At 38.2% G+C, this 21,370-nt stretch overlaps 2 protein-coding genes across 4 annotated transcripts in view; one reads left to right on the forward strand and one right to left on the reverse strand.

The window, feature by feature from the left end:
- The window catches only part of Dtx4 (deltex E3 ubiquitin ligase 4), an 852,074-nt gene that overhangs the window by 346,669 nt on the left and 484,035 nt on the right, over window positions 1–21,370 (forward strand). The gene's annotated exons all lie outside the window — the stretch shown is intronic.
- LOC127689875 (olfactory receptor 5AN1-like) lies at window positions 19,020–19,958 on the reverse strand. Its single transcript, XM_052189433.1, has one exon. It carries the CDS (start codon window positions 19,956–19,958, stop codon window positions 19,020–19,022), a length of 939 nt encoding a protein of 312 aa, XP_052045393.1.

Here is a 21,370-nt window from a genome sequence, read left to right on the forward strand (position 1 = left end):
AGAGAAGGGCTAAGAAAAAAACGGGGAAGGCTACTACCCATAACTAGTCCTCCTGTTAAGATAATTAAGTTAAAGATTATAAAATGAAGGACCTTGAGATAACTGATTCTAACTGCACGTCTTACCCTCTGGCCTTCATCCACACACTGCAGGAAGACAGAGTTCATGCCAAATGTTGAAACTGCCAGTATTTCAAGTAATTTTCCAGGAGGGACACTAGCATATTCCTAATGGATGCTTTGGGCCATTAAGCTGGCTGTCTGCTCACCAAGTGAGACAGCAGCACTGGGGAATCCTCTAAATATGCTGTTAGAGCCCAAGTGAAAAGCAAAGGCAATTAGAGAAAATATACGACAGACATGTGTTCTCTGGCATCATGGTTGTCTTGGAGATTTTTCTAATAATTAAAGGCCCAGTTAGTCATGTGCATCAATTCCTAACTTCCCCTGTGATTCTATTATGACACCAGATCATAACATGCCTGACCTTGGAGGCACTGATCTGCAAGGGACATAGGTGTCTGCTAGTCCCCAAAACTCAATTTCTAGATGATAAAATTGAAATCAAAGATGTTAGAGAATATTTCACGATAGAATGGTAATATCATTTGACATCAATAAATGTATATGCATACAACATAGAAATCACTTTATATAAATATGCATACACAATTTCTCAAATATCTATTGTGAATCAATAATACAGATCTGCTCTAACAGACCTGAAGTGCATAGTATCCATAAATGAATAAGTCAAGGCACCAAGTTATCCTTATCCTGATCATAACCTTAGATGTTGGGATCATAAAATAAAATTTCTGGTATGACTCCCAAGATTCTTTATTCAGTGAGAGTACTTTTATCAAGTTTATGGCCTTAACTTTAGGGCCCACATGTTGGGAAGAGAGAGTTGACTCTCAAAGGTAGACCTCTGTCCTACACACACACACAAACACACACACACACACACAAATAAATAAATACAAATTGGTGGTGGAATTCTAGCTTTGTCACTTACTGGTTTGTGTCTTTGTATACATTACCCCAAACTACAGTATTTCCACTTCTTAAATGTCAATAACAGTAACACCTAAGACTTTTCAGTACTCTGAAGATAATCAAGTTAAAGATTATAAAAACTTTAAATTTCATAGTATTATTAATCCTTATCTTTATTAATGAAATGTACACACGTGATTTAGAAATCTAACATTTCCTATAATTCAAATCCATCAGAATTTGAGCCAAATTACTTAATTGTTTCATTAAGTAGACTGTACAATGAATGGTTACAGCAAAACAGTGTCTTCCAGACACAGCACAGCAATTGTGTACAGGAACTCACAGGAAGCCCATACCTCCGCCAGATCATGCCAACCACCCCTATGTACTGGGAGGCAGCAATGACTTCCTGAAGTGGAAATCTCTGGTTTCTTTGGAGATTCAGTTTTGTCAAATGATGTTTTTCTGGAAACTGTTTTATTAAAAGATGTTTATACAGAAGCAGACATGCAGACACATGAGAGGATGTTTTACTAAAGAACAGACATGTGATATTTTCTGGAAGCTGCCTGGATAAAGGACATGGGATGTTTTACTAGAATGGACCCTTGAGAGAACACGTGGTGTTTGGAAAGTGTATAAACATAACTCAGCAGACAGTGGACAACACTGTATGGTATGGGGCCACCTCGCCACTTTTTGTTGGTTTTCATTGGGCTTTGCTGATACTGATCTTTGCTGACAATGCTGTGTGGTATTGGTTTGCCTTACCACTCTATGATGGTCATCATTTGTCATTATTTCATAGAAATAAACACACCAAAGAACTTGTGGTGGTATTGCAGTGGCTTCTTGCCACTTCCACATACTCAGGCAGATTGGCAGAGCCTGATTCATAAATGATGTCTGTAAATGGATCAAGCTACTACTGCTAATTCATGTGAACTGCACTGCTGACATCCTGACAACACAGATTAGATTCACTTAAAGAACTATTTCTAAACAGGTCCACAACCTCCTTTGCCCTGTTAATCTTTCCTTTCTACTTCCTCTGGTGCATAGTAGGCCAGAAGGGAGATTGAAGCATTTAAGTACCCGTATTAAACAAGGTTTAGAAAAATATAAGTCTACAAGTCCCTACCTCTAGAAGAAGAGAAGCTAATGGCAACTGATTTTCCCTAGAAAGAGAGAATTATTAACTTCTCAAGTATGGAGTCATTGAGGGGCTACCTATGCTCTAATAGGTGGCTTGACACCTACTAGATGCCAATACTAGATACTAGATGGAATCACAAAGTGGACTCAGCAGGTTTCAAAAGGAATACATGAAATGTAGGGGACATTGGTGAAGGGGATAAGGGATGAATTAATTGGAGAGGAAGGAATAAAGAGTGATCCTCATCAAAATACATTATACATTATGAAATTCTCAAATAATAGACTTAAGTACCTGAGGACCATAGAGAGCCATGCACCTCCCTCAGGTAGCACCACCCACCCCACAGGTCCCAGACACCCAAGCACCTCATGACACCCTGGGCATCTCCCATAAGTTTCTGAGGATTTGCCTCAAGATCCTACTAATTCTATGAAGAGTTAGTTACTATGTGCAAGGACCACCTTTGATACCCCAAATTTAACACCAATATTCTTTTGGATTTTTTAATAAAGATAAAATATTTCATTGTTTTATTTTGTTAATTTTTAAAATATTTTCATTAATTATTTTATACCCTCCATATTTTATTCCCTACCCTGTCAACCCATATACCCTCTGACTGTTCAATAATTTTTTTTAATTTGAGACCAGCTTGCTCAACTCAATATGACTCTGTGTTTTTTGTTGTTGTTATTATTGTTTTTGATAACAAAATTTTATTATAAAATATAGCAAGTGTCTTGGAGAAAACTGTTAGACCACTCCATGTCAATTTAAGATTTTGTATTATTTTTATTAGATATTTTCTTTATTTACATTTCAAATGTTATCCCCTTTCCTGGTTTCCCTTCTGAAAACACCCTATCCCATCCTCCCCCTCGTGTGCTCACTAACCCCTTTCTGCTTCCCTGTCCTAGTATTGCCCTATACTGCAGCATTAAGCCTTCTCAGGGCCAAGGGCCTCTCCTCCCATTGATGTCTATCAAGACTATCCTCTGCTACATATGCAGCTGGAGCCATGGGTCCTTCCATGTGTACTCGTTGGTTGGTAAAGTCCCTGGGAACTCTGGGGGTACTGGTTGGTTCATATTGTTGCTCCTCCTATGGGACTGACAGTTCCTTCAGCTCCTTGGTTTTTTTTATTATTATTATTCAATATATTTTTTATTTACTTTTCAAATGATTTCCCCTTTTCTGGCCCCCCACTCCCCAAAAGCCCCATAAGCCCTGTTTCTTCCCCCTGTTCTCCCACCCACCCCTTTCCACTTCTCTGTTCTGGTTTTGCCCTATACTGCTACACTGAGTCTTTCCAGAACAAGGGGCCACTCCTCCGTTCTTCTCGTACCTCATTTGATGTATGGATTATGTTTTGGGTATTCCAGTTTTCTAGGTTAATATCCACTTATTAGTGAGTGCATATCATGTTTGATCTTTTGAGACTGGGTTACCTCACTTAGTATGATGTTCTCCACCTCCATCCATTTGCCTAAGAATTTCAGGCAAAATGAAAATCAAACACATCAAATTGGACAAGCCAAACCAACAGAAGGAAAACAGGCCAAGATAAGAATTGGAAATCCACTCACTCACAGACTTGAGAATCTTATAAAAAAAAATTAAACTGAAAGCTATAATCTACATACAGAGGACATGGTACAAAGACCCATTGTTACTACTTCAGTCTCTGTGAGTTCAAATGAGCTTTGTTCTCTTGCTGTCCTGCATATTCTCTTTCTCTTACACTCTTTCTGCCTCCACTTCTCTGGCATTCTCTGAGCTCTGTTGGGAGGGATTTGGAGACATCCCATTTAGGGCTAAGTGTTCCAAGGTCTCTTGCTCATTTTCTGTCTATTGCATCTATTTTTCCCATCTACTGCAGGAGGAAATGTCTTTGATGATAGATGAATAAGGCACTGACCTTATTGTGATTAGAATAAGGTAGAGTATATCATTAAACATCACTTTTTCTTTGCTTTCTAAAAGACCAGCAGTATTTGGTTTAACTCTAGATGTCTAGGCTGTCTAATTTCTGGTTCTATACCCAAGCAGTATAGGATATGGGTTCCATCTCATGGTGGAATTTAAGTCAAATCAGATGTTGTTTACTCTCACAAGTATTGTACATCTATTGCTCTAGCATATTTTGTAGGCTGGACACCTTTGTAGATAAAAGGGTTTGTGGCTGGGTTGGTGTTTACATTTCTCTTTTGATAGCCTAAAACCTTTATCCTTAGACCAAGAACCCCTTTGGAGGTAAACCAGTATTGGTACTAGAAGCTGTGTTTGATAACAAGAGATGGCAAATAGGACTTTGTGCTCCTCATTATCTATCTGGAGACTTCAGTAGGATCTCCTTCATATTTATTAGGAAATTTTCACAGCACTGAGTTTTCATACTATGCCCTCAAATGCCCCTAAGTTAAAGCTATCTCACTCAACATTTCCTGATTCAACCCCATTTCCCTCTACTTCCCACCTAATCTTCCTGTTCTCATTACTCCGTCCCTAATCTATCATAAAAATCTATTCTATTTCCCCTTCTTAGGGAGACCTGTGTGTCTTCCTCTAGATCTTTCCTCTAAACCTAACCTCTCTGGATCTGTGGTTTGTAGCTTCATTATTATTTACTTAATGGCCAGCATCTACATATAAGCAAATACAAGTCATATTCATCTTTCTTGGTCTAGATTACTTCAATCAGTGTAATTATTTTTGTTGTTGTTGTTTTATCCATGTGACAGCAAATTCACTGCTGGAGGTGTTTTGTTATATAATTTTACTGATTGATAGGAAATGTCACATCATGAACAGGGTTCACACTCAATTTCCAGTGCTCCAAGTACTCCTCTTCTGCTTCAAAATAATAAGAAGAGGGAAGAATATGAAATCATGGAAACTAAGAAACACACATTCATAATTAGGAAAAGAAAAAATTTAATTTTTAGAATTAAGTGAAAATAAAAACACAACATATAAAACTCTATGGGACACAATAAAGGCAGTCCTACAAAGAAGGATTACAACAGTAGGTACCTATATTTAAAAAAATCTTTAGAAATATATTGTTAGTAACTTAGTGATACACTTGAAAGCTTTGGAAGACAAGAACAAACAATGTTCAAAAACAGTACGTGGGAAGGGATAATAAAAATAAGGACTGAAATTAATAAATGAGAAATTGAAGAAAAACAATAAAAAGAATAGATGAAACCAAGAATTTTTTAAGATTAACAAATTCTAGCCAACTTAACCAAAAGAAAGAGAAGATACAATTTAATAAAATTAGTGATATAAAACATTATAACACGGGCCTCCCACCAGTCAGGAGAGGTGCATCCATCTTGGTTTCGGACTCCAGGGATCTGACAGACTGAGGTACACAAACATGATCCGAGGCCATGGTCTGAGCCCGACGGGCGTTGGCTTGCACCCAGGCCCTGGGCTGGTCGGGGGGCCATCGGGGTGCCAACCCAGCCAGGAGGATTTTTGCCCAGGCCTGCACGCGCGCCGCCATTTTGCCTGCAGGAAGACAGAGAGCTCTGGTGGGCAGACCTGTAACAGGCATAGCCTGAGACTAACAAAGCAGGGGTCTAGGCCCCAAAAGGCACAGGACTGACCCCAAGAACTGGGCGGCTTGGTGGGCCATCTGTGAGTCAACCCGCCCAGGAGGTTGTTAGCACAGCAGACTCTCCCGGCGCTTTCAGGGAGCGCGGGCGCGCACGCCCACCATCGTAGTCACCTGGCGGACCCAATTAACAATCATAGCCCTAGGGGAACTTTGCTCGGACCTTGGCCTCCCAGGCTTTTGCCTGGACTCAGGGACTGGGCGGTCAGGCTAACCTTGTGTGCGCCAGCCCGGTTGGCGGATCGGCTGCCCAGCGGAGTGAGCGGAACACAGGGGAGGTCACAGCAGCATACACCGTCGGCACTCCCTGGGGGTGCACACGGGCTCCATCTGGTCCACAGACACAATCTGGGGCAAGGCCTCAGGCGGAAGCCCTCAGCTCTACTCTCTCTGCTTCCGGATCCAGATCAGCCTGGGCGGCAGCACCACATCTCCAAGTCCTGCAAGAGGCTAGCTGGGCTTCCGGGCGGCCAGCTGGGAGAAGTCAGTGTGCTCCAGTGAATCCAGCAGGCCCTGGCGGGAGCCTTCGGGTGCCTGCTTTGGGATCTGAACAGCCTGGGCAGCAGCACCCTGTCTACAAGCAGTGCAGGAGGTAAGTTGTGCACCAGAGGCCAACTGGGAAGGGGCAGCTTGCACTGGTGAGTCCAGCACTGACAAGACAAACTAACACCAGTGAGAACTAGATGGCAAAAGGCAAACGCAGGAACGTCACTAACAGAAATCAAGGCAATATGGCAACATCTGAACCCAATTCTCCTCTACCAACATGTCCTGGATACCCCATCACACCAGTAAAACAAGATTTGGATTTAAAATCACTGGTCATGATGCTGGTACAGGAACACATGAAGGACATACTTAAAGAAATTCAGGAGAAAATGGATCAAAAGTTAGAAGCCCTTGCAAGGGAAACACAAAAATCATTGAAAGAAATCCAGGAGAATACAAAAGCCAACAAGAAGGAAATGCAAAAAACACTTAAAGAAATACGGGAGAACTTTGGTCAACAGGCTGAGGTCATGAAAGACAAAACACAAAAATCTCTTAAAGAAATACAGGAGAACTTTGGTCAACAGGCTGTGGTCATGAAAGACGAAACACAAAAATCTCTTAAAGAATTACAGGAAAGCACAAACAAGCAAGTGAAGGAGCTAAGCAAAACCATCCAGGATCTAAAATCAGAAGTAAAAACAACTAAGAAAACTCAAAGGGAGACAACTTTGGAGATAGAAAGCCTTGGGAAGAAATCAGGGGACAGAGATGCAAATATCAACAACAGAATACAAGAGATAGAAGAAAGAATCTCAGATGCTGAAGATTCCATAGAAACCATGGACTCAACAGTTAAAGAAAATGCAAAATGCAAAAAGCTTGTAATCCAAAATATCCAGGAAATCCAGGACACAATGAGAAGACCAAACCTAAGGATTATAGGCATAGATGAGAGTGAAGATTTACAATTTAAAGGGCCAGCAAATATCTTCAATAAAATTATGGAAGAAAACTTCCCTAACCTAAAGAAAGAGATGCCCATGAATATACAAGAAGCCTACAGAACTCCAAACAGACTGGACCAGAACAGAAATACTTCCCGTCACATAATAATCAAAACACCAAATGTTCTAAACAAAGAAAGAATACTAAAGGCAGTAAGAGAAAAAGGCCAAGTAACATATAAAGGAAGACCTATCAGAATCACAGCAGACTTTTCACCTGAGACTATGAAGGCTAGAAGGTCCTGGGCAGATCTCATGCAGACTCTAAGAGAACACAAATGCCAACCAAAACTACTATATCCAGCAAAACTCTCAATCACCATAGATGGAGAAACTAAGATATTTCATGACAAAACCAAGTTTACCCAATATCTATCCACAAACCCAGCTCTAAAAAGGATAATAGGAGGACAACACCAATACAAAGAGGGAAACTTCACCCTGGAAAAAGCAAGATAGTAACCTTTCATCAAACCCAAAAGAAGTTAAGCAATCAAATTTAAAAAATAACGTCAAAAATGATAGGAAGTAACAATCACTATTCCTTAATATCTCTTAACATCAATGGACTTAATGCCCCAATAAAAAGTCACAGACTAACTGACTGGATACATAAACAGGACCCTACATTTTGCTGCTTACAGGAAACACACCTCAGGGTCAAAGACAAACACTACCTTAGAGTAAAAGGCTAGAAGACAATTTTACAAGCAAATGGTCTCAGGAAACAAGCCGGAGTAGCCATTTTAATATCAGATAAAATTGACTTTCAACCCAAAGTCATCAAAAGAGACTCTGAGGGACACTTCTTGCTGGTCAAAGGAAAAATACAACAAGAAGAACTGTCAATCCTGAACATCTATGCCCCAAATGCAAGTGCACCCTCTTTCGTAAAAGAAACTTTATTAAAACTAAAAGCACACATTGCACCTAACACAATAATTGTGGGTGACTTCAACACTGCACTTTCCTCAATGGACCGATCAGGAAAACAGAAACTAAACAGGGACACAATGAAACTAATTGAAGCTTTGGACCAATTAGATTTAACAGATATATATAAAACATTCTATCCTAAAACAAAAGAATATACCTTTTTCTCAGCACCTCATGGTACCTTCTCCAAAATCGACCATATAATTGGTCACAAGACAGACCTCAACAAATATAAGAAGATCGAACCAATCCCATGCCTCCTATCTGATCACTATGGATTAAAAGTGGTCTTCAATAGCAACAGAAACAACAGAAAACCCACATACACGTGGAAACTGAACAATACTCTACTCAATGATACCTTGGTCAAGGAAGAAATAAAGAAAGAAATTAAAGACTTTTTAGAACACAATGAAAATGAAAACACAACATACCCAAATCTATGGGACACAATGAAAGCAGTGCTAAGAGGAAAACTCATAGCCCTGAGTGCCTCCAAAAAGAAAATGGAGAGAGCATACATTACCAGCTTAATGACACACCTGAAAGCCCTAGAACAAAAAGAAGCTATTTCGCCCAGGAGGAGTAGAAGGCAGGAAAACATCAAACTCAGGGCCGAAATCAATCAAGTAGAAACAAAGAGAACCATACAAAAAATCAACAAAACCAGGAGCTGGTTATTTGAGAAAATCAACAAGATAGATAAACCCTTAGCCAGACTGACCAAAGAGCACAGAGAAAGTATCCAAATTAACAAACTTAGAACTGAAAAGGGAGATATAACAACGGAAATTGAGGAAATCCAAAAAATCATCAGATCCTACTACAAGAGCCTGTACTCAACACAACTGGAGAATCTGGAGGAAATGGACAATTTCCTTGACAGATACCAAATACCAAAATTAAATCAGGACCAACTAGACCATCTAAACAGTCCCATAATGCCTAAAGAAATTGAAGGAGTCATACAAAGTCTTCCAACCAAAAAAAGCACAGGACCAGATGGCTTCAGTGCAGAATTCTACCAGACCTTCAAAGAAGAGTTAACACCAATACTCTTCAAACTATTCCACAAAATAGAAAAAGAAGGAACACTACCCAATTCCTTCTACGAAGCCACAATTACGCTGATACCAAAGCCACAAAAAGATCCAACAAAGAAAGAGAACTTCAGACCAATTTCCCTTATGAACATCGATGCAAAAATACTCAATAAAATTCTTGCCAACCGAATCCAAGAACACATCAAAACAATCATCCACCATGATCAAGTAGGCTTTATCCCGGGAATGCAGGGTTGGTTCAATATACGGAAATCCATCAATACAATCTACTACATAAACAAACTCAAAGAACAAAACCACATGGTCATTTCATTGGATGCTGAAAAAGCATTTGACAAAATTAAGCATCCTTTCATGCTTAAAGTCTTGGAGAGAACAGGAATTCAAGGCCCATACCTAAACATAGTAAAAGCAATATACAGCAAACCGGTAGCCAGCATCAAACTAAATGGAGAGAAACTTGAAGCAATCCCACTGAAATCAGGGACCAGACAAGGCTGCCCCCTTTCTCCTTATCTTTTCAATATTGTACTTGAGGTACTAGCTCGGGCAGTTCGACAACATAAGGAGGTCAAAGGGATACAAATTGGAAAGGAAGAAGTCAAACTATCATTATTTGCAGACGACATGATCGTCTACCTAAGTGACCCAAAGAACTCCACTAGAGAGCTCCTACAGCTGATAAACAACTTCAGCAAAGTGGCAGGTTATAAAATCAACTCAAGCAAATCAGTGGCCTTCCTATACTCAAAGGATAAGCAGGCTGAGAAAGAAATTAGGGAAATGACCCCCTTCACAATAGCCACAAACAGTATAAAGTATCTTGGGGTGACTCTTACCAAACATGTGAAAGATCTGTATGACAAGAACTTCAAGACTCTGAAGAAGGAAATGGAAGAAGACCTCAAAAAATGGGAAAACCTCCCATGCTCATGGATCGGTAGAATCAATATAGTTAAAATGGCCATTTTGCCTAAAGCACTATACAGATTCAATGCAATACCCATCAAAATCCCAACTCAATTCTTCACAGAGTTAGAAAGAGCAATTATCAAATTCATCTGGAACAACAAAAAACCCAGGATAGCTAAAACTATTCTCAGCAACAAAAGAAAATCTGGGGGAATCAGTATCCCTGACCTCAAGAAATACTACAGAGCAATAGTGTTAAAAACTGCATGGTATTGGTACAGTGACAGGCAGGAGGATCAATGGAACAGGATTAAAGATCCAGAAATGAACTCACACACCTATGGCCACTTGATCCTCGACAAAGAGGCTGAAAACATCCAATGGAAAAAAGATAGCCTTTTCAACAAATGGTGCTGGTTCAACTGGAGGTCAGCATGCAGAAGAATGCGAATTGATCCATCCTTGTCTCCTTGTACTAAGCTCAAATCCAAATGGATCAAGGACCTCCACATAAAGCCAGGCACTCTGAAGCTAATAGAAAAGAAACTGGGGAAGACCCTTGAGGACATCGGTACAGGGAGAAAGTTTCTGAACAGAACACCAATAGCGTATGCTCTAAGAGCAAGAATTGACAAATGGGACCTCATAAAATTACAAAGTTTCTGTAAGGCAAAGGACACCATCAAGAGGACAAATCGGCAACCAACAAATTGGGAAAAGATCTTCACCAATCCTACATCAGATAGAGGGCTAATATCCAATATATATAAAGAACTCAAGAAGTTAGACTCCAGAAAACCAAACAACCCTATTAAAAAATGGGGTACAGAGTTAAACAAAGAATTCTCACCTGAAGAACTTCGAATGGCGGAGAAGCATCTTAAAAAATGCTCAACTTCATTAGTCATTAGGGAAATGCAAATCAAAACAACCCTAAGATTTCATCTTACACCAGTCAGAATGGCTAAGATTAAAAATTCAGGAGACAGCAGGTGTTGGAGAGGGTGTGGAGAAAGAGGAAAACTCCTCCACTGCTGGTGGGGTTGCAAATTGGTACAACCACTCTGGAAATCAGTCTGGCGGTTCCTCCGAAAACTGGGCACCTCACTTCCAGAAGATCCTGCTATACCACTCCTGGGCATATACCCAGAAGACTCCCCACCATGTAATAAGGATACATGTTCTACGATGTTCATAGCAGCCCTATTTATAATTGCCAGATGCTGGAAAGAACCCAGGTATCCCTCAACAGAAGAGTGGATGCAAAAAATGTGGTATATCTACACAATGGAGTACTATTCAGCCATTAGAAACAATGAATTCATGAAATTCTTAGGCAAATGAATGGAGCTAGAGAATATCATACTAAGTGAGGTAACCCAGACTCAAAAGGTGAATCATGGTATGCACTCACTAATAAGTGGATATTAACCTAGAAAACTGGAATACCCAAAACATAATCCACACATCAAATGAGGTACAAGAAGAAAGGAGGAGTGGCCCCTGGATCTGGAAAGACTCAGTGAAACAGTATTTGGCAAAACCAGAACGGGGAAGTGGGAAGGGGTGGGTGGGAGGACAGGGGAAGAGAAGGGGGCTTACGGGACTTTCGGGGAGTTGGGGGGCTAGAAAAGGGAAATCATTTGAAATGTAAATAAATTATATCGAATAAAAAAAATTTTTTAACACAACAATGAGAAAATTTAAAGAATAATAAATATATATATATATTCCACTAAACTTGAAATTCTAAAAGAAATGTATAAAGTTCTGGATTTATATAATATAGTGAATTTAAATAAAGATAGAGTAAATAATTTAAACTGACTCATAACAATCAGAGAGATAGAATCGGTAGTTTAAAATTTCCCAACTGAAAAATTCTCAGGGTCTGATAAGTTCAATACAGAATTCTGCTAGACCTTCAAAGAAGAACTAACACCTATACTCCTCAAATTATTCTGTAAAGTATAAAGGAAGAAATACTTCCAAATTCTTTTACAAAGCTAGTATTAGCCTAGTAACAAAATCAGGTAAAAACCCAACAAAAATGAAAAATTATAGGTAAATTTTGCTGAACACAGGCTCAAAAATTCTTAGTAAAGTACTTGTAAAATTAATTCAAGAACATATTAAAAAGATCATCCTCCATGATCAAAATATATTGAAATGGTTCAGCATGTGTAAATTGTAATCCAACACATGAATAGACTCAAGGATAGAAACCACATGATGTTCTTAACAGATGCAGAAAATGCCTGTAACAAGATATAACAACACTTCATCCTAAAATTTTTTGAGAATTTAGAGAAATACATGATATATTTTAACATAATAAACACAACATACAACACAACCAAGCCAAGATAATACTAAATGAATCAAGCACTCAAAGCATTTCCACTAAAATTGGAACAAAGCAAAGATGTCTACTCTCTGTACTGTTCATTTGAATGTGTTACATCTTAGCTGGGGCAGTAAGGCAAATGAAAGTGATGAGGGAGTTACAGATAGAAAATGATGAAGTAAAAGCACTCTCATCTGAAAATGATATGATTCTTGACATTAAAGACCCTAAAGAAAGGTTTTCCTCCAGAAAACTCCTATCGTTTTATCTTAGTTACTGTTTTGTTACTATAAAGAAATACCATGACCAAGACAATTTACAAAAGAGAGCTTTTAATTGAGGATTAGTTAACAGTTTTATAGTGTTATTCCATTATCATCATATGGGGGTGTGGCATTTATGGGAGTCTACTGACAATTTGCTGTTGATAAATAAATGTGCAATGATAGGTAAGTGGTTCATGCCTTTAATCCTAGCACTGGAGACAAAAGTAAACTGATCTTTGTGAGTTCAAGATCAGCCTGGTTTACAATGTACAGCCCTGTTTAAACAAACAAATGGATATGTATTGAAACTTACTGTTAAGTTATGTTTATTATCCTTAGATAGTACAACTCTCAGCCTTGGTCAGAAAACCCCTTGTCAGTGGGACATGGTCAAGACAGAGATTCTAGACTGGCCAAGGTGCTAAGAAGGTGACTTTTGAGTACTCAAGTTTAAATGAAGCATCTATATGATCTTCTCTGTCCCCTAAGGGTAAGCTAATAACATGGACAAGGAGGAGAGAGAACATAAGAGCCTGAGGGTGGGGTGAATGCTATGATGTTTCATCTTCAGGAATGGCATGGCTTTGAACCCCTGAATTCACAAACATTTTATTTACCAGCACAAGACCTGCAGGAGACAAAGCTCTTCAGTGGTCCAACTCTAGCTGAGGAATCATTGGAACCTTTCTCAGAGAGAGGCAGTCACACTGCTTCATTTTCCCCATTTTTTTCATTCTCCTGTGGTAAGCTGCCCAAGACCCAGTAACTGATATCACAATCATCCACATGCAAGAATCCCAGTTAAACTCAATGGATTGTTTTAAAATGATATGAATACAGCAGCAAGAGTTGTAGGAAAGAGGTGTTCCAGAAGAAATACAAGGGAAAAGAGATTTGAATATGATCAAGGCACAGTTTTATAGATAGATAGATGAGAAATAGATAGACAGATAGATAGATAGATAGATAGATAGATAGATAGATAGATAGATAGATAGAAAATTTCAAAGAATAAATTTTAAGTTATATTTTTTAAAGAAATGTAATTTTTATCTAAAGCATGTATAATAATATTTCTTCATAATTATTGGTTTCCCAAAGAATGATATATATGTACTTGTAATAGTTACATTTTTTAAGTTTTATCTTATTAGTTTTGAAATTATTATTTAAATTATTTATTATTTTCATTCTGTGTGTGTATGTGCGTGTGTGTGTGGGTGTGTGTGTGTGTGTATTAACTGTACATTTGTCACAACCTAGAATCATGTAAGAAGAGAGCCTGAAGGAAGGATTGCCTAGATCCAAACAGCTTCTGGGCATGCCTTGGGAAACTGTCTTGCTTCCCTTAAGTGAAGCAGAATAGAAGACCTACCAGGAATATGGATGGCAACATTGCATCAACTGTTCTTTGCACATGGTGAGGAAAGCAGGAAGGCAGCAAGCAGATAAGCATGTATTCAATATCTCTGTGCTCCTGAATGTGGATGCGATGTGACTACCTGTATGCATGCACATCTGTGTCAAATTCCCCTCAAGGATGTAACCAGGAACTGTAAACCAGACAAACCCTTCCCTACCTGTTGATTTTTGCTGGGATCTTTTATCCCAAGAACAGAACCTAAATTCAAACACAAATTGTCTCTGAGGAAAATGGGAATGTTCCTATGATAAACCTGACCCTGGTTTGGGGCAGAGGAATTAGAGACTTTTCAACTTTGGATTGGAAAAACCACTGAATGACATTGAAAGACCTTAATGCACCATTTTAATGAAAGCTCGGAAGAGAGTAATACTGAAAGAAATATGGGCAGTAGAGATCCTGTTCATGAGGTCTCAGGGTGACAAGGACTTTACTAGAAACTGGGTCAGAAGCTATTCATGATATGTGTGTGCCAATCAGGCTGTGACTGAAGAATTTGTTGTGATTAATAAGAAATCTGTACCATAGAAGTGAAATTTGTGCTTCATGGGGACAACAGGAGAATATTTCATCATGATCAGCATGTAAAAACTCATATGACTATGGTCCAAATGGGCTAGGCTACACATAGAGCTTCAAGCAAAACTTGGGAGTAAAGAGTTGTCTACATTTTACTGGTACCACAAGAATGAAGCAATTGTTAGGGGAAAAAACATAGGCCAGGTGTAGGGCCAGGGTGTAGTGGGACCAGGAAGGTCAGGCCTGAAGAAAGAATTTAATGGCATTTATTTCCCAAAAAAATAGAACCAGTTTTCTGAAGCTGCTCCTAGGTGTGTGTTGTTTGCTGGAAAACTCACCAAAGACCAAGATCCTCACTGCACCCACCCATGTACAGCAATTCTCCCCCTCCAGTCCAGCCCAGTTTACACTGAGCCTGGCTACCCTGAGTAGAAGAAGCCAATACTGGCCAGCAGCCTGGCACTGTGCTACAGGTCTGGGGACCCTATGGAGGAAAACACTGGCAAGACTGAAGCCTCAGTTGCAGTGGAGAGCCCAAGATACTGAGATTCTAAAACCACTGAATATCTCCCAGTGAGAGCTGTAGGTGTGTAAGAGAGGCGATCTAAGACAGAAATTTTGTGTGTAAGGATAGAGCTGGGGAGGTGGGTCTGCAAAAACCCTTTGCACCACAGAAGATCACAAGCTGCAGATAATCAGATACAGAATGAAATTTACAGTATTGGATTTGGTGTTGGTTTAAGTATGATTATTCACCTACTATACCCTAGCTCTAACTTTAGGGAATAAAAATGTTTAAGTAATAACTTTCTTTCACAAGCCCATAGTTAAGAGACTTTAGGTCTCTTAACTAATGATACATATAGAAAAGAAAAATATCAAAGTATCTCTCTTTGTACAGGACAATATTCTATACACACAGACCTGAAAATACCACCAAATACCTGATAAACACTTTCAGCAAAGTAACAGGATACAAAATTAATCTATAAATGTCATCAACCATCCTATATACCAATAACACCTTGGTTTCTATTATATCACCACAGATTACCTGGACTTCAAAAGCCAACAAGAGAAACAATAAAAAGCCCACATACCTGTGGAAACTGAACAACTCTCTGCTCAATGATCATTTAGTCAGGGAAGAAATTAAAGATTTTTTCAAATGAAAATAAAGTCACAACAAACTGAAACATATAGGACACAATGAAAGCAGTACAAAGAGAAAAGTTCATAACACTAAGTGCCTCCATAAAGAAATTAGAAAATTCACATACCAGTAATTTAAAGGTATAGCTGAAAGCTCTAGAAAAAAAAAGAAACAAGCAAACAGAAAAGGAATGGAAAGCAAGAAATAATCAATAAGGCTGTAATCAATCAGTTAGAAACAAAGAGGGGAATTGGGGAATCAAAATGTTTAAGTGGTAACTTTTTTTGTTTTACAAGCCCATAGTTAGCAGACTTTAGGTCTCTTAACTAAGACAAAAGAAGGAAATTAACATGAATACAATACAGGGGAATATAAAGAATCAATGAAACCAAGAGCCAGTTCTTTCAGTAAACGAACAAGACAGGCAAACCCTTAGCCAAACTAATCAAAAGACAGAGAGACAGTATCCAAATAAACAAAATCAGAAATGAAAGAGGAGACTTAACAATAGAAACTGAGGAAATTCAAAAAAATCATTAGGTCTTACTTTAAAAGCCTATACTCAACAAAACGTGAAAATCTAAATGAAATGGATGACTTTCTAGACAGATACCATTTACCAAAATTAAATAAAGATCAGGTAAACTATTTAAACAGCCCTATAACCTCTAAAGAAATAAAAAGTTATCAAAATCTCTCAACAACAAAAAAAGCCAGTGGCTAGATGGTTTTAGTGCAGATTTCTACCAGACTTTCAAAGAACAGCAATTACAAATACTCCTCAAATTATTCCATGAAATACCAACACAAAAGAAACACTATCTAATTCATTCTATGAGACCATAGTTACTCTAATGCCTAAAGCACACAAAGACCCAAAAAAGAAAGAGAATCAATTCTGCTCCTAAACATTGACAAAAAAGTAATAAATTTCTCTCAAACTTAATCTAAGAACACATGAAAAATACCACTCACCATGATCAAGTAGGCTTTATCCTAGGAATACAGGAATGATTCAGTATATAAAAATGTAGCAACATAATTTACTATATAAACAAACTGAAAGAAAAAATAATTGCATGATCATGTCATTAGATACTGAAAAAGCTTTGACAAAATTGAACACTTTTCATGTTAAAAGTATTAGAGAGATCATGGATACAAGGCACAAAACTAAACATAATCAAAACAATATACAACAAACCAGTAGCCAACATCAAACTAAATGGAGAGAAACCTAAAGAAATTCCATGAAAATCAAGTACAAGACAAGACTGCCCACTTGCTCCCTATCAATTCAATATAGTACGAAGTTCTAGCCAGAGGAGTAAGGCAACTAAAGGAGATCAAAGGGATATAAATGGAAAGGAAGAAGTCAAAGTATTGCAATTTGCCAATAATATAATAGTATACATAAGGAACACTGAAAATTCTACTAGAGAACTCCTACAGCTGATAAACACCTTCAGAAAAGTGGCTGGATATAAAATTAACTCAAAAAAAATCAATAGCCTTACTTTGTAAAATGATAAATGATCCAAGAAAGAAACTAGGGAAGCAATGCCCTTTAAAATAGTCCATGTAATATAAAATACCTTGGTGTAAGTTAACCAAGCAAGTGAAAGATCTGTATGACAAGAAGTTCAAGTCCTTGAAGAAGAAAACTGAAGAAGATATCAGAAGATGGAACGATCTCCCATGCTCATGGATAGGTAAGAGTAGCATAGGGAAAATGGTCATCATACCAAAAGCAATCTATAGACTCAATACAATCTGCATCAAAATTTCCAAACAATTTTTATAGTCTTTGAAAGAACAATTCTCAACTTTATATGGAAAAGCAAAAATCCCCAGGATATCCAAAATAATCCTGAATAATTAAAGAACTTCAGGAGGAATCACCATCCCCAGCCTCAAGATGTACTACAGAATAATAGTGATAAAAACTGCGTGATATTGGTGTAGAAATAGACACATCAATGAATGGAATCAAATCAAAGACCCAAAAATAAACCACCCACCTATGGACACTTGATTTTTGACAAAGAAGCCAAAACTATACAATGGAAAAACAAAATAATCTTTAAAAATAGTTCTGGTCTAATTAGATGTCTGTATGTAGAAGGATGCAAACAGGCCCATATCTATTACCCTATGCAAAACTGAAGTCCAAGCAGATCAATGACCTCAACATAAATCCAGATAAACTAAATCCCATAGAAGAGAAAATGGGAAATAACCTTGAACATGTTGACAACACAGAACACAGAAGACAATTCCCTGAACAGAACACCCATGACTCATGCTCTAAGATCATCAGTTGATAAATGGGACCTCATGAAACCGAAAACCTTCTGTAATGCAAAAGACACTGTCTATAGGACAAAACAGAAGCCTATAGGTTGAGAAATGATCTACACCAACACTCTATCCTATAGAGGGCTAATATCCATACCTGCTAAAGAATTCAAGGTAGATACTATAGGCCAGTGAACCATACCAGAAAACATTGTACAATTTAAGCTTCCACTTTTGTGTTTGACTTAAAACTTATTAAGTGACTGGTAGTGATTTACTTTGACAAAATCAAACTGTTTCTAACTAGTCATCCTAAAAGGCACAAGAAAGCCAATGTGTGCCTTTGTTTCTTTCAAACAAAAGTTTCCTTATGATCATCCTCACCTGCTCAGGATCACAGAGTAACTAATGGTGATGGCCTAGGCTTTAGTACACTACATCAAAATACTGATGACACAGTGTTAGAAGACTTGGGGATGAGAATCAGTCAGGAGTCTTCTGTAGAGACTTAAGCTAGTGGTTTAACAGGTTCAAGCTTCCACAACTTTCCCAACTTGACTTTTCTCAAATGCCTATAGATAGAATAATTAATGATGAAATGCCCATTTTGTAACATGAAAATTATGACCCTAATGTTCTTAAAACTGATGTTTTTTGATGACATCACATCAACTGTTGGTTCATGTTGGCATACAGTCTGTTTAAAAGACGTATTTATCTGAAGCGCCATGGACTTTGTAGTGTTCCATTCATGTGCACATGAGTGTGAATAGCTGTAAATCTGACATGGCAGTGTGCTGAAATAATCTTTTCTGCAGCCTTAGCTGCAGATTTTCTTTTTCTGCAACCTCTTCATGGCATCTTTGATTTCCCTGTTCCTCAGACTATATATCAAAGGCTTCAACATGGGGATCACCACAGTGTAGAAGACAGATGTGAATCTGTCAAAGCTGGAGGAGCCACCAGAGCTGGATCGCAAATAGACAAAGATGCCAGTACTATAGAAGAGAGAAACAGCTGTCAGGTGAGAAGCACGGGTGTTGAAGGCCTTGGACCTGCCTTTAGCTGAAGTGATCTTTAAGATGGACAGGACAATAAAAACATAGGACAGCATGGTAGCTAAGGCATTTGCTATTCCAAAACACATTGTTAATATGGCAAGAAGGACTTGTATAAAGAAAGCATCACTGCAGGATAGCTTTAACAGCTGAGATATGTCACAGAAGAAATGTCTGATGACATTAGGTCCACAGAAGTAGAACTGCAGCAAGGCACATATCTGAGATACAGAACCTGTGAGTCCTGCTGTATAGCTTCCCATCACCATCTGAGCACACAGTGTAGGTGACATGATTGATGAATAGAGAAGAGGGTTACAAATGGCAGCATACCTGTCATAGGCCATGACTGTCATGAGGCAACATTCACTCAGCCCCATAGTGGAAAGGATAAAGTATTGAACTATGCATCCCCCAAAGCTGATAGTTTGCTTTTCCTGGAAGAAGTTAGAAAGCATCTTAGGGGCTGTGGAAGTGACAAAGCAGAGGTCTATAAAGGAGAGATTACTGAGGAAGAAGTACATGGGTGTGTGAAGGTGGGAATCCATTCTTATTAAAGCAAGAAGGGACAAGTTCCAGGTCACAGTCAAAATGTAGATCATCAAAAATATGACAAAAAGCAGTACTGTGATTCTGGGGAAATCTGAGAATCCCAGGAGGATGAATTGGGTGATCTTGGTAATATTTCTTCCCCCAATCATCTCTTCAGTGCTAGTACTCCTAAAATTAGAAAGGAAATGAGAAAGTGCATTGCTGACTCCAGTGACATTGCATCATTATTTTAATGATAGATAATTATGAACATTTTAATCTTTAATGGCAACTTCTTAAAATGATATCTAAGAAGTAAGTGATCACACACAAACATGTACAAACAAATAAGTACACACACAAATAAGTACACACACAAACACACAGACTCACAAGTCTGCATCACACTGTCACATTTATAATTCATACATTTGTAGAGCAGAATATTAAGTTTAAATTAGTTTTCTTATGGAAGGGGTTACATGAGGGACTTTAGAAGGAGGCAGGTAGTGCCTTGATTCCAAAGAGTCTGTCTCTTTTGTGAGTATGTTTCCTCTAGTAAACAGACACTCAAAAGGATTTTAGTGACTTCACAATTTAGTGCTGATTCTCCTTGCTCTACATTAAATTATCCTGTGGCTTCCAAGCAATGACCTTGAACACTTATTTAAAAAGAGGACAGAAATCTTTGAATAGAAAGTTACTGAGATGCTAGAAGCAGTAAATAATGCATGGACTAAGCCCACACTTGGGTATGTGATGATTGTCCATTAGATCTCAAATGTTATTATTACTAATTGCTAACAATCATGATTGACAGCTGCATGTTGATAGAGTGATGTCTGGTCTCTAATGTTCTCAAGCTGTCTTCACCCTGTTGACAATGAGACACAATGGCTACAGGCAGTTGTAGATCCAGAACCAGAATCCAGGCAGATCAAAATACCTGGGGACATTGAAATCAACTGGAAAAACAAACATTTATTCTTTGACTTTGCTTGACCATGTATGCAGAAGGTCTGTTGGAAAGAAACTTGAAATAACTCCACTAAGATCAGGTACAAGACAAGTCATCCCAGTCTTTCCCTATCTATTCAATATAGTACTTGAAGTTCTAGCCAGAGCAATAAGACAGCTAAAGGAGATCAAGGGAATACAAATTGGAAAGGAAGAAGTCAAAGTATTGCTATTTGTTAGTAATATAATACTATACATAAGCAACCCCAAAATTCTACAAAAAATGTCTACAGTTAATAAACAACTTCAGCAAAATGGCTGAACATAAAATTAACTCAAAGAAACCATTAGCCCTCATTTATACAAATGATAAACAGGCCAAGAAAGAAATTCAGGAAAGAACACCATTTACAATAGCCATTAGTAATACAAAATATCTTGATGTAACTCTAACCAAACAAGTCAAAGATCTGTATGACATGAACTTCAAGTCCCTGAAGAAAAAAATTGAGGAAGATATCAGATATGGAAATATCTCCCATGCTCATAGAAAAGATTAGAGTAGTGAAATGATCATCTTACCAAAAGCAATCTACAGATTAAATACAATCTCCATCAAAATTCC

This window comes from Apodemus sylvaticus, chromosome 1 (assembly GCF_947179515.1).
Source record: "Apodemus sylvaticus chromosome 1, mApoSyl1.1, whole genome shotgun sequence".
Lineage (NCBI taxonomy): Eukaryota > Metazoa > Chordata > Mammalia > Rodentia > Muridae > Apodemus > Apodemus sylvaticus.

What these genes read in the sequence shown, in the direction of transcription:
- LOC127689875 (XM_052189433.1), bottom strand. Translation starts at nt 19,958, where the DNA reads ATGATTGGGGGAAGAAATATTACCAAGATCACCCAATTCATCCTCCTG.